This window comes from Podarcis cretensis, assembly GCF_951804945.1.
Source record: "Podarcis cretensis genome assembly, chromosome: 13".
Taxonomy (NCBI): domain Eukaryota; kingdom Metazoa; phylum Chordata; class Lepidosauria; order Squamata; family Lacertidae; genus Podarcis; species Podarcis cretensis.
This window is the reverse complement of record NC_137182.1, coordinates 40,511,550-40,524,575: the sequence shown is the minus strand read 5'-3', so window position 1 is coordinate 40,524,575 and position 13,026 is coordinate 40,511,550. Positions and strand designations below refer to the sequence as shown.

Below are 13,026 nucleotides of genomic sequence, written 5' to 3'. Positions count from 1 at the left end.
TCCAGTTGGCACCCCTGCCTTGGGATGAGTTGAGTTCATGGCTGTCCTAGCAGAACCTCGCTTCGTCTGCCTCTGGGCTGTGGACCACTGCTGGAAGATGCTGTCCAAGCTCTCTGCCAGAGACAAGGTTTCCCCAGCCTTCCTAATCTCTGGAAATGCCCAAGGGACAGCAAGTATTTGCTTCAGCGCTGAGCCATGGGTCCCTCCCCATGGACTGAGAATGGCTAGAGGGATTCAAAGCAGCGATGTCCTCTGATGTTCTGAATTCCCAGACCAGGCTTGGCTCTTCATCCTCCTGGGCAGGTAGGAAGAAAAATCCTTCCTGTGGTCTACTCCAGCTCTCCAGCTCTCCAACAGTCCTCTGACGAAAATAGCGACATCCTCTTCCCCATCAGGAAAACTCTCCTGTGTGGGGGAGGCGAGCTATCACTTTGTTATCATGTCTGTATTTTAAGTTCGACTTGGCAGACCTTCTCTGGAAAGGCTAATGTATGGTGCAACTTGTCTGGGAAAATTAATGAGCAAATGCCTAGATTCTATTTCACTGGAACTGAGAAAAAATGGCGTCTGCAGCCTGTGGAGGACTTTTGGATGGATTCGGCATAAATACCAGTGCACGAGGATTTATTGCAAACAAAAGACTTACCAGCTATAAAAAAAAGGGAGAGTCATACAAAGTTCACACAGAAGCGTAAAATTGTTTACCTTAACTCACCTGTGGAAACAACTCAGAGGCTATTAAAGAAAGAAGGATAGTAACAAGAAGATTGAAAGATGGGACTGGTGAATACTAAAAGCAGCAGAAATATGAGATGATTGGACCCTACTGAACTTGAAGCATGGGAACCCCCAACAAAAAATTTGTAATTTGGCAAAATATTAGGACTTTATGATATGTATTTGTATAATTTGGAATAATTAATGTGATTTGATTGGATTTTTAAAATGGAAAACTTAATAAAATTATTATTATAAAAAGGAAACCTCTCCTGTGTTGGATCTCCTGTACACATAGACACCATATGCGCATTGACACTGGTCACCTCGAGCCTATTGCAACCTCTCTGCCAAGCCTACTTCGCAGGATTGTTGTAAATAAAAATTGTGCAAGGAAGGGTATAACACCTTCCGCAGATAAATGGAATGAAATACAATTGTAGTAGTAAGCTGCCTTGAGTCCCCATGAGGGAAAAAGATGGAATAATAATATTAATAATAGAGGAAACTGTGGGAATGATCAGAACAGGGAGGAAATCCTATTGAACTTGGTGGGACTTAGTTCTGAGTCAAAATGCTTCAGATTGCAGTGTAAGGCTGCCCGGTCTTGACCCAGTTCCCTGGGAGTCAGTTCCATTGAATAAAGGGGGCCTACATCTGAGTAGGGAGGGACGCAGGTGGCGCTGTGGGTTAAAGCCTCAGCGCCTAGGACTTGCCGATCGAAAGGTCGGCGGTTCGAATCCCTGCGGCGGGGTGCGCTCCCGCTGCTCGGTCCCAGCGCCTGCCAACCTAGCAGTTCGAAAGCACCTCCAGGTGCAAGTAGATAAATAGGGACCGCTTACCAGCGGGAAGGTAAACGGCGTTTCCGTGTGCGGCTCTGGCTCGCCAGAGCAGCGATGTCACGCTGGCCACGTGACCCGGAAGTGTCTCCGGACAGCGCTGGCCCCTGGCCTCTTAAGTGAGATGGGCGCACAACCCCAGAGTCTGTCAAGACTGGCCCGTACGGGCAGGGGTACCTTTACCTTTACCTTTTTACATCTGAGTAGACAGTGTCAGGCTCCATTTACAATACTTCGGTTTTTGAACGTAATCCATTCCGGAAGACAGTTCGACTTCTGAAACGTTTGACAACCGAGGCACAGCTTCTGATTGGTTGCAAGAGCTTCTTGCACTCAAGCAGAAGCCATGTTGGACATTCGGGTTCCAAAATATGATAGGAAACTGGAGCATTTACTTCCGGGAGCAGAAGCGTTCGAGAACCAAGGTTTGACTGTAAAGGAATCAACACTCCCCGTGTTTCCTAAGAAATGGCTGGCTGTGGAAACATTGCAATGAAAGGACTTAAAGTGAACTGGTCACTTTTTCCTTCAACATTACAGGAATGGCTTTGTATGCCAGCTTCACCGTTTCCTTCATTTGTTGCAGGGATTTTATTTGCAGCATAAACCATACTCCATTTTTTGCACCTACACACACCACTTTTAATTGCTTTCTGAGATGCAGAAGGAAAAGGACGAGAGGGACATTCAGGGATCAAATCCGAAACTCGGATGGCTTCCGGGACTGTCCCTAGAAAATTGGGACACCATGTGGGCCCCAGCACCCCTCCTGACATGGGAGCAGCAGCAGCAGCAGCAGCCCGGTCTCATGACTCCATCTTTGCTCTTTGCTCTCCTGCATCTTTCTAAAAGGGTGACTGGGAAAGCAGCTGACGTCATTCCTTCATTTATTGCACTCCAAGAAACATATTGACCTTGGGTCACCCACTCCAAGCTCTTCTTCCCCTGCTTTAGATAAGAGGAGTGTGACCTTTCCGGGTGGTTGTTGTCCAAATGCCCGTTGGATCGTGGGCCAAGGCAAATGCCTCCTCTGTTTGGACAACCGCAACACCTCCTTGTGTTGCACAAGGAGCCATTGGGGCAGCTGTTCCCAAGCCCACAACAACCTTGTTGTATCTGCAGCTGCAAACGTGGCTGGTGGGTGAGAAAGGACGGCGGGTGGACTTGATGCAAGCTTTTCAGAGGGTGTGGCAGGGAGAGAGTAAAGCTCTACAAAAGCCAGGAAGCGTGCATACCTTGAGCTAACTTGTCTCAGAATATCCTCTCACCAAGAAGCAAGAAAGCAGAGAAGCAAGATGAAGTTCTGGGTGACTGGTTTGGGTCTTGCCTTCCTCTACGCTGCCCATGCTACGCGTTATGACTTTAAAAAGTGTGACCCAAATAAGGTAACCACCAGCTCTGGTCTTCTGTCGAGCTCCAACCGAGTGCCGTGGCGGGACAACCCCAGGGAGGGGAGACACCATTTGGGGAAGAATTTGGCAATGTCAGATGGCCCATTCCTCAATGGACACTTGTTCCTGTACAAATAGAAAATGTTCCAGGTCCATTGGGGTCTTTGGAGGGTGTGCACCGCAATGTGTGCACTTGGCCATTTCTGCTTACCATCTGCATGGACAAGAACTCCTCATCTTCAGATAAGTCCCATTATTGGAAGGGAACACTTGTACCAGGTAGGCAGTCAGGAATTTCTGCTTGGAGCCCCAGTGTTTTGCTGCACCTTCTGAAAGGGCCACTTGTTTTTTGTCTTCAGAAATTCCCAAAGACCTGGTACACACAGATCTTCGCCACTAACAGCACCCTGCTTTCCGACTATTTAGATGGAATGAGCATGGTGGCTGCCAACATAACAATCACGAAGGGTGGAAACTTCAATGTCTCTTCCACTTTGCCAACGTAAGTTTGCCTGTTTTTGCTGAGCTGTTGTAGCATCGCCTACAGACAGAAGAAAACTCTGGGGTGTGGTTGCTCTGGTGAGTTCTTTTGCTCACCATCAGGTAGAAATTCTGAATTTGAACATGTGAATTTGAAGATTTCCCCGTTTAGATTTTGAGAAATGAGGTGAAATTAGAGCAGCACTATGTATCCACTGAGCAAGTTTTAATTTGAATCTATGGTTATGCATCTACTGACTATGCAGAAGAAGGCTACTGATGGCTGCTAACTATGCTTCCAAATACCAATTGCTAGAAATCACAGGAGAGGAAAGTGGCTCTCGGGCTTGAATCCTGCTCGCTGATTTAACATGGGCATCTGGTTGGCCACTGTGAGAGCAGGATGCTGGACTAGATGGGCCATTGACCTGATCCAGAAGGCTCTTTTTATGTCCTTATTAAACCACAGAGCCTAGGACTTGCCAATCAGAAGGTCGGCGGTTCGAATTCCCACAACGGGGTGAGCTCCCGTTGCTCGGTCCCTGCTCCTGCCAACCTAGCAGTTCGAAAGCACCTCAAAGTGCAAGTTGATAAATAGGTACTGCTCCGGTGGGCAGGTAAACGGCATTTCCGTGTGCTGCTCTGGTTCGCCAGAAGTGGCTTAGTCATGCTGGCCACATGACCTGGAAGCTGTACGCCGGCTCCCTCGGCCAATAAAGCAAGATGAGCGCCACAACCCCAGAGTCGGTCACGACTGGACCTAATGGTCAGGGGTCCCTTTACCTTACTATGTTAGAATCATAGAATTGTAGTGTTGGAAGGGGGCCAAGGGTCATCTGGTCTAACCCCCAGCAATGCAAATTCGGATTTGCGATGACCTTGAGTTGGATGGCCACTTTCCAAGCCAAAGGTGACAAAACCTCTGTGACATTCCTTCCAAGATTTCGCCCTGGGAAAATAGGGACGTCCTCTTCCATCCCCTTCAACATTTCTCTGATGACCTAGGGACATGCTATTGAAAGGAAAAGTAGGACATTCTGGGATCAAATCAGAAACCTGGATGGCTTCTGTAATTCCAGGACTGCCTCTGGAAAATTGGGACGTTTGGAGGGTCTGAGGCTGGCCTGATTCAGCCAGACGTTTCTGATGTCCTTACCAAGTCCAACGCCTCAGATTTCACAACTGCACCACTGCTCCTCGTGACCTGACCCCTTTCCTCCTTGTCTCCTTTCACAGGCCCTACGGCTGTCTCAAAATGGATATGGCCTTTACCCTAGGGGAAGATGGAAAGTATACCTGCAATAGCGGTCTGTATGAGTGAAATCTCACTCAGTTTTAACCTCTTACAGCTATTCACCCTGCTTCCCTAAGCAGTGTGAGAAGCCCCAGTTGGCATACCCAAGTTGGGCTCCCTTTGGAAGGGAAGAGGACGGGAAACGTAAGGTGTTTCTGTAATATTTAAGTTAATTTGCATGTTTACAAGTTGAATGTAGTTGTGGTCTTCAGCAGCAGCTTGATGTTTCCAGTGGCAGGAAAGTCTGCTGCCCTCCTATAGGGCAGATGGGCCAGTTTTGTTGTTGTTGCTTAGTCGTTTAGTCATGTCCGACTCTTCGTGACTCCATGGACCACAGCATGCCAGGCACTCCTGTCTTCCACTGCCTCCCGCAGTTTGGTCAAACTCATGTTAGTAGCTTTGAGAGCCAGTGTGGTGTAGTGGTTAAGAGCGGTAGACTCGTAATCTGGGGTTCGTGTCTCCACTCCTCCACATGCAGCTGCTGGGTGACCTTGGGCTAGTCACACTTCTATGAAGTCTCTCAGCCTCACTCACCTCACAGAGTGTTTGTTGTGGGGGAGGAAGGGAAAGGAGAATGTTAGCCGCTTTGAGACTCCTCAGGGTAGTGATAAAGCGGGATATCAAATCCAAACTCTTCTTCTTTGAGAACACTGTCCAACCATCTCGTCTCTGTTGTCCCCTTCTCCTTGTGCCCTCCATCTTTCCCAACATCAGGGTCTTTTCCAAGGAGTCTTCTCTTCTCATGAGGTGGCCAAAGTATTGGAGGCTTCAGGATCTGTCCTTCAGGGTCTGTCCAGTCCAATCCTTCCAGTGAGCACTCAGGGCTGAGTTAGGCATCACCCAAAAGGAGGACGCCGATTGGCACAGCCAAAGGAAAATGTGTAGATGCAAACCAAGCAATCGTTTTAGGGTTATCTTTAAGCCAGACTTGAACTAGACAGCCCATTAAACAGAGGACACCTTCCATAGAATCCTGGAACCACAGAACCATAGGAGTTAGAAGGAACCCCGAGGGTGATCTTGTCCAACCCCTGCAATGCAGGAATCCTTCACCAAAAGAGGCCCCCAAATCCTCTTTAGTCTTAGGAACATAAGGAGGAGCTTTGTTGCTGGATTAGACCAAACATCCATTGAGCACAGCATCCCAGTTTCCACAGCAGCCAAACAGATTGATCCCCACAAGCAGTGGTGGCAGGCAGCCATCTTTATGTTTTTTTTTTTTTAAAGATATTTATTACATTTTCAAATATTACACAAAAAGAAAACACATCGATAAAAAACAAACAACAAACAACAAACAAACAAGTATAATTTCAATCCCTTATTTTCATATACCTAACTTCCCCGACCTCCTCATACCTCCCTTTTCTGTATTCCAATTTCTGTATTATCAATTCAACAAATCCTCTCCCTTATTTTCAAAGTAATTTTCACTTTTCCTTTCTTTTTTCTTAATCAATACCGCTGAAAACCACTTAATTTCTGAACCCACGTCATTCTAGCACTCATTAATTTTACAGTGTTTCCTAAGATAGTCCTTAAATTTCTTCCATTCTTCTTCCGCCGTCTCTTTTCCCTGGTCTCGGATTCTGCCAGTCATCTCTGCTAGACCCATGTAGTCTATCATCTTCAACTGCCACTCTTCCAAGGTGGGTAGATCTTGTGTCTTCAGGCAGCCATCTTTATGGTTAGGTAGCTGCTGAGAGCCTTATTCCCCTAGGGTTACCATATTCCAAGAAGTAAAAAAACTGGACACAAAAAGTTTTTGAGCTTTTTAAGGACAATCGCCCAATAGCCCCTCTGCCACCGCCGACCCTGAGCCACCCACGCCAGAGCCCATAGGAGCCAACTCTTTAATTGTGGGGGCTGGGTACCCACAAAGTCAATGAACAAATGGCCTCTGAGGTGCTGCTTACGAGAGAGAGGCAGTTCAGCTTCCCCCTCTGTAGACAGCCAGAGAATCAACCTTTTTTGGGAGGGGGGCACCCTTTTCCTCCCTATGGAACAGGGTGCCTTGCTGGTGGTGGAGACCAGAGCTGGACTTCCTCCCTCCCTCCCTCCCTCCCTCCCTCCTCTCTCTCTCTCTCTCTCTCTCTCTCTCTCTCTCCCACAGCTGCATTGCAGACATTCAATGTCACACGCACAGGCCTGCATGTAATGGGTGTGACGTCACATGCACAACATTGTGCGTGTGATGTCACATGAACTATTCAATAACACCCACACCCAAGTATTATCCATTCTTGTTTTCTGTTTTAATGGTTTGATAACTTAATGCGCTTTTAACAGCTTACAGCCGTGAAGGACAGATGAGTCAAGTTTCTTCATTTATTTTTAAGGGAAACATTCCCGCTGGTGCTAAATTTCACACCGATTGAAGAGTCCCCAATTCATTACACACGCCTTCCTCTCTCTCTTTTTTCTCCAGAATGGGGTAAAGGAGTCGTCCTAAATGGGCAGACAGATTGTAAGAGCTACTGCATTGTCACGGCTGCACACACACGGGATGGCGTCATGTCCGTTTATTTGACCCTTTATGGTATGTAGCCAAGGAGACCCCCTCCCTCACCTTGAAGAGGGAAGAGAGAGAACATTTATTAAGTCGTTACATTTATACATATTACCATTCCGCCCATATAATCAAGGGGATTTGCAATTCGAAATAATGGTGTAGGACAGCCTGTGTAGGACAGCCCGGTCCCCTCCTGAGGCTTCGGATGACAACTCCCATCAGCCCTAGCTAGCATAGTATAACTTCCAAGTGTCCTGATTTTCCAAGGACAGTCCTGGAAGTACAGAAGCTGCCCCAGTTTCTGATTTGATCCTAGACTGTCGCGCTTGTCCTTTTCCCAGACCCCCAAGTACCTCGAATTTCCAGGGACAGTCCCAGAGCTACAGAAGCCATACTGGTTTCTGTTTGGATCCCAGTATGTCTCGTTCTTCGTTTTTCCTCCTCGCCTTGGGGAACAGTTAAAAGTGGTGTGTGTATAGGTGCAAAAACAGAGTCCTTTTTATCCTGAAAAGAAATACCCTGCACCAAATGAAGGAAATGGTGAAGCTGGAATACAAAGCTATTCCTATAATGTTGAAGGAAATGGTCACCAGTCTGCTTTAAATCCTTACCGCTAAAATTTTATTTCATTCCCATTATGTGTGGAAAGTGTTATACACCATCCCTTCCCTCTCACATTTTTTTTTACCACACTCTTGTGATGTAGGTGAGGTGGAAAAGTTTCAATTGGCTCAAGGTGACCGATGTTGACGTGTCCATGACAGCTCTTTGTGCAGGAGAAGCTTCCTGATGTAGAACAGGATGTCCCTATTTTCACTGGAGAGATGTTGGAGGGGGTTGTATTGTGCCCTGAACATAATCACCTCACATTCCTTAATCGGGAGACTTAGCCAGAAATTCACTCTTTTCCCTCTCCCCCTTCCAATAGTTTTCATACATGTTTTATTTGCACAAATGCTGCCTTCTAGTGACGGGAGGTATGAAACGCATGTAGGGTTCAGGTCTTGTCTCTTTTCCAGGTATTGGAAAAATTCCCACGCGAGAGTCCAAGCAGATCTTTGCAAAACAGTTCGCAAAATTGGGCTTGGAAGAGAAGTATTTGGTACAATTTCCTCCAGAAGGTAAGACCTAAGAGAAGTTGTTCTTGTATGTCCCAGTGAGGTGGAGAACATCCGGTTGTCAGGTACTAAGGAACAGATAACTCCACTGGGCTTAGAAATTTAAAAATTTTCAGGGGGGCCTCAGTTCATTCACCGTCATGTCGCCCTGTTTCTGCCTTCCCCAGACAGGTGTCCTCCAGGTGTTGCCTCCATCAATCATTGGAGTCAGCCTGGCCAACGTTCAGGGATGATGGGATTCCAGCTAGAGGCCATTGGGTTGGGGCTGGGCTGGGCAAGTCACACACAAGCTGCCTTCTAAGCTATGAAGGCACCAGACACATCCGGAGCAATAAGCAAAGGATGTTCTCCCACTTTGGACCACCAGTAATTTTTGATGGATGCAATAATCTTGTTTCTTGGTTTGTTTCCACAGTGGCCTGTGCAGACTAAAGACAATAGGTGAGATTTCTTTAAGGCATCGATTCCATTTAGGGCCAAGGCATAAAAAGGAACAGGCCCTTTTGCAACTCAATGCAGTTTGTGTGGTGGCAGAATATGGGCACAGAAATAAAAAGGACATATGTCGCTTTAACTAAATGCCCCAAAAAGGTGATATTTGGGGGCAGGCAGAGCTCAATCCTTTGATCCACTTCTGAATGCCTCAAATCACTACTGCATCTTAGAGAACGAGGGTTGTTGTTGTTTGTTTGTTTACTCCATGGGTAGGCAAACTAAGGCCCGGGGGCTGGTTCCAGCCCAATCGCCTTCTAAATCCAGCCCACGGATGGTCCAGGAATCAGCGTGTTTTTACATGAGTAGAATGTGTGTTTTTATTTTAAATGCATCTCTGGGTTATTTGTGGGGCATGGGAATTTGTTGTTGTTTTCTTTTTTTTAAAAAAAAATATAGTCCAGCCCCCACAAGGTTTGAGGGACAGTGGACTGGCCCCCTGCTGAAAAAGTTTGCTGACCCCTCGTTTACTCCCCCTATTCTGCTTCTCCACCTGATACTAGGATATGTTCCGGGTTCTCTAGATGGACAATGAGCAAGTTGCATGAGTGACACTTTCTGTGATGGCACACACCTTAGATTGGAAGTACATTTAAAGCACTCCCAAGGAATCCTGGGAACTTGTTAAGGGTGCTTGGAATTGCAGCTCTGTGAGGGGTTTTTTTGTGTGTGGGGTGTGTGTGTGTGTTGCTTTAGATATGTGGTGTCTGCAGCTCTGTCTGTTTTCTGCTTTCTGAGTAGGAAGCTCTGCGTAAGAGTGGCAGTGGGCAGAGGCCCTAAGAATTCTGCTGGTGAAAGTGAGGGTAGAATCCACTTGCAGGGATGAATGTCTGCTGCAGACGGCATTCCTCTTTCAACAAAGTCTTCGGGATGTGCTTTTCTGGGTGCGGCCATAGCTTAGTGGCCGAGCACATACTCTCAGTGCAGAAGGTCCTGGGTTCAAGTCTCTTCATCCCCCATTAAGAGAACTCAGAAAGACTCCTCTCCGCTTGCCCCCATGGAGAACTGCTTTCCGCCACCAGCTGGTCAGATCAGTGTCTTGACTTGAGATCGGGTTAAGTGTAGGAATGCAATAAGGAAAACACTTCCCTGAAACGTAGGTTTATACAGTGTTCGGTATTGGGGGCGGGTGGAGGAACGACGACAATGACAAAATTAGGATGTATAAAGAGCTAAAAACTTCAGAAGATAACCTCTTAAACTAGATGCCTAATTTATGGGGTTTGACCATTGGTCAAGGACTCAAGGCAAATGGATTCTCCATGCCCTCCCATCTGTAAAAAATTGCTATTGGTACATTGTAAGGGCAAAAATATGGCCCTCATCAACCAATGGACAGATGATATGACAACTCTTGCGAGCAATAGACTCTTGCAAGCCTATGGACAAAGATGATGCATGGACAAATTTATTGGAATGTATTTGTCGAAACCACAGTGACACATGGATTAACATATACAATAGGTTTATCTGTCTACATATATACTATCTAGTTTTGTGGCCTTAATTGTATTTTATGCTCTTTTTCCTACTGCTGTTTTCCCCTGCTTTTTAAAAGGTTTCTAATATATTCTTTCCCCCTCTTTTTTTTCTATTCTTCCTTCCCCCTTTTTTATTTGCTTTAATCTACTAGAACAATCTCACTAAAATTATAAATATTTTTAAAAGTGCTGGAAGGTGGAATCTGTCACCCTCCAAATGTTCTTTTTTTCCAGCTGCCCTCATCCTCATGCTAGCACGGGCTGCTGGGAGCTGGAGTCCACCAACAGCCAGAGGGTAGCGCTTTTCCAGCCCCTAACTTAGAGGTCAAACACTAGGGAAGTCTCGTATTCAGGGCTTGTCCACACTTGGCTTACCCCATGTTTATAAAGCACAGAGCCGAGCAGTTTTCCATTTGCCCCACTGCTTTCCCTGGGGGAAACGCTCTATTGACCTGAATTGGAGCAAACAGCCATTGGGGGGAAACCCGATGGAAGTTTGCTCAGTTTGGCAATCAAAAGTGAGTGTTTGTGGCTCGTCCAAAAGGTGGTCATGCTGGAAAGGGAGAGAGAGGCGGCAGCCTTTTAGAGTGGACTGCATTAGGCCAACTTAATGCTCCTGTTTCACAACCGTTCTTGTCTTGTAGGTAACAAAAGCCAATGGGACAGCAGATCAGATGATACCACCCGCTGCTTTTCCTGCGCAATCCCCTTGCGGGCTTTGCTAAACTCCTGGGGCGGAAGACCCCTCTTGCTCTCAATAAATAGATTGAGAAACAGCAGCTTATATTTTTGTCTCTATGTGCCAGAAGGGCAGAGGTGGTTTAAGAGGGTGGGGAGCTGCATCGCGCCACAGAAATAACGCTGTAGAACAGACTGCGAGAAGCACCCAATTTTAGTGTCACTGAAACTGGAAAGCCCCAAGTTGGCCACAGGGAAGGGACCCCAAGTTTAAAAGCCAGGATTGTATTCATTGCTAGCGCTACGCAGGGTAGACCCATTGAAATCAATGAGCAGAGCCAAGGGTTCACCCACAACTTCTACTAGACCCATCACTTCCCCCCAAGGAAAACGTGGAATCAGAGTAAACGCCCAACGGGTTCAAGTTACAAGAAAGGTGATTCCGACTCAACATCAGGAAGAGCTTTCTGACAGTCTTCTTTGGCTATCACTCGTAAGATTGTCTTCCATGAACACGGTTTTAACAGTGAGTCCATAAGTGACTGTGGAGGCCAGTTCTGGATCCACATGTCCTTCCACAGTGGGAACATATGTTTCTGGACAGGAGTTGATCACAGTGAGGGTTTGCCAAGCGTGCCTTCCTCTTAGCGCGTTTCTCCCTTGAGTCCTGAGTTGGAACGTCTTCAAAGCCCATGACACCTTTGGTAAAGGCTGTTCTCCAATTGGAGCGCTCACAGGCCAGTGTTTCCCAGTTGTCAGTGTTTATACTACATTTTTTAAGATTTGCCTTGAGAGAGAGTCTTTAAACCTCTTTTGTTGACCACCACCTTTCCATTTTTAAGTTGGGAATAGAGTAGTCGATTTGGAAGACGATCATCAGTCATCCACACAACATGACCAGTCCAACGAAGTTGATGTTGAAGAATCATCGGTTATCTTTGCTTCTTCCAGTACACTGGCATTAGTTCGCCTGTCTTTCCTAGTGATGTGTAAAAATGGTCAGAGACACCGGTGATGGAATCTTTCGAGGAGTTCTTTGACCATGGAATGGAAGTTTGTGAACACTCCCTCAGTGGAGGTTTTGAAGTAGAGGTTGGATGGACATCTGTCATGGATGCTTGAGTTGAGATTTCTGCATTGCAGAACCAAAGGGCCCTTGGGATTCTTTCCAATTATACAATTCTATGATTCTGTAATCCTATCTAAACCATCTAAGCTGGTGGTCATCATGGCTTAACTGTGTGCCGTGTGGAGAAGTTCTTCCTTACGGCTCCTGAAACCTTCCAACATTTAGCTTCCTAGAATGACCACGGATTCTGGTGTTATGAGAGTGGGAGAATTCCCCCCCCTCCACTTTTTCCATGCCATGCATCATTTTATACAGTAAATGTGTATCATGTCATCAATTCTTCGCCTTGTCTCAAAACGAAAAAGGAGCCTTCTCCATGGCTGCCCTGAAGGAGAGCTCAGTCTCAGAGCATGAGGCTTAATCTGAGGGTGATGGGTTTAAGCCCCATGTTGGGCGAAATTGCAGGGGGTTGAGCTAAATGACCCTCAAGGTCCCTTCCAACTTGGTGATTCTGTGGGAGCATAGGGTGAACTAACAAACTAATTAACTAATTATTTGGAATTCTTGAAATACCTGGGTATGATAATACCCCATGATTTAAATAAAGTGGAAGTACTAAATCTTAAACCATTCTTCCACTTTGTTTCTATATTTATTTATCCTTTATTCCTTATAATATTTTTTTTTTTTTAAAAAAAATCCAGTTGAAGGAAGATGCAGTTATCCTGGCTGGGCAAGATACTTTCTTAAAAAAAGAAGATGACTGCAAAATTGACTCTTATATATAGAAACGATGGAAGGGGGGGTTGGGTTTTCCTAATTTGAAGCTTTGTTGTTCTGTCGTTCATCTGAAAAACATGAGTCTTCTTGTGAAAGGTGATAACTAAAGGTTTCTTCCATATGACCCCCTTTTAAAATCATCCTTGTCAAAATATAACAACAATGACGTCTAACA

The 13,026-nt window shown here is 46.1% G+C and overlaps 1 protein-coding gene across 1 annotated transcript; it reads left to right on the top strand.

Moving 5' to 3' along the window:
• The first annotated feature begins 2,641 nt into the window (after nt 1-2,641).
• On the top strand, nt 2,642-11,103 carry LOC307201879 (extracellular fatty acid-binding protein-like). Its single transcript, XM_079951403.1, has 7 exons — nt 2,642-2,941; nt 3,307-3,449; nt 4,664-4,734; nt 7,150-7,260; nt 8,253-8,354; nt 8,767-8,792; nt 10,969-11,103. The coding sequence occupies exons 1-6, from the start codon at nt 2,852-2,854 to the stop codon at nt 8,781-8,783; spliced, it is 534 nt and encodes a 177-aa protein (XP_079807529.1). The 5' UTR covers nt 2,642-2,851; the 3' UTR covers nt 8,784-8,792; nt 10,969-11,103.
• The last annotated feature ends 1,923 nt before the right edge of the window (nt 11,104-13,026 follow it).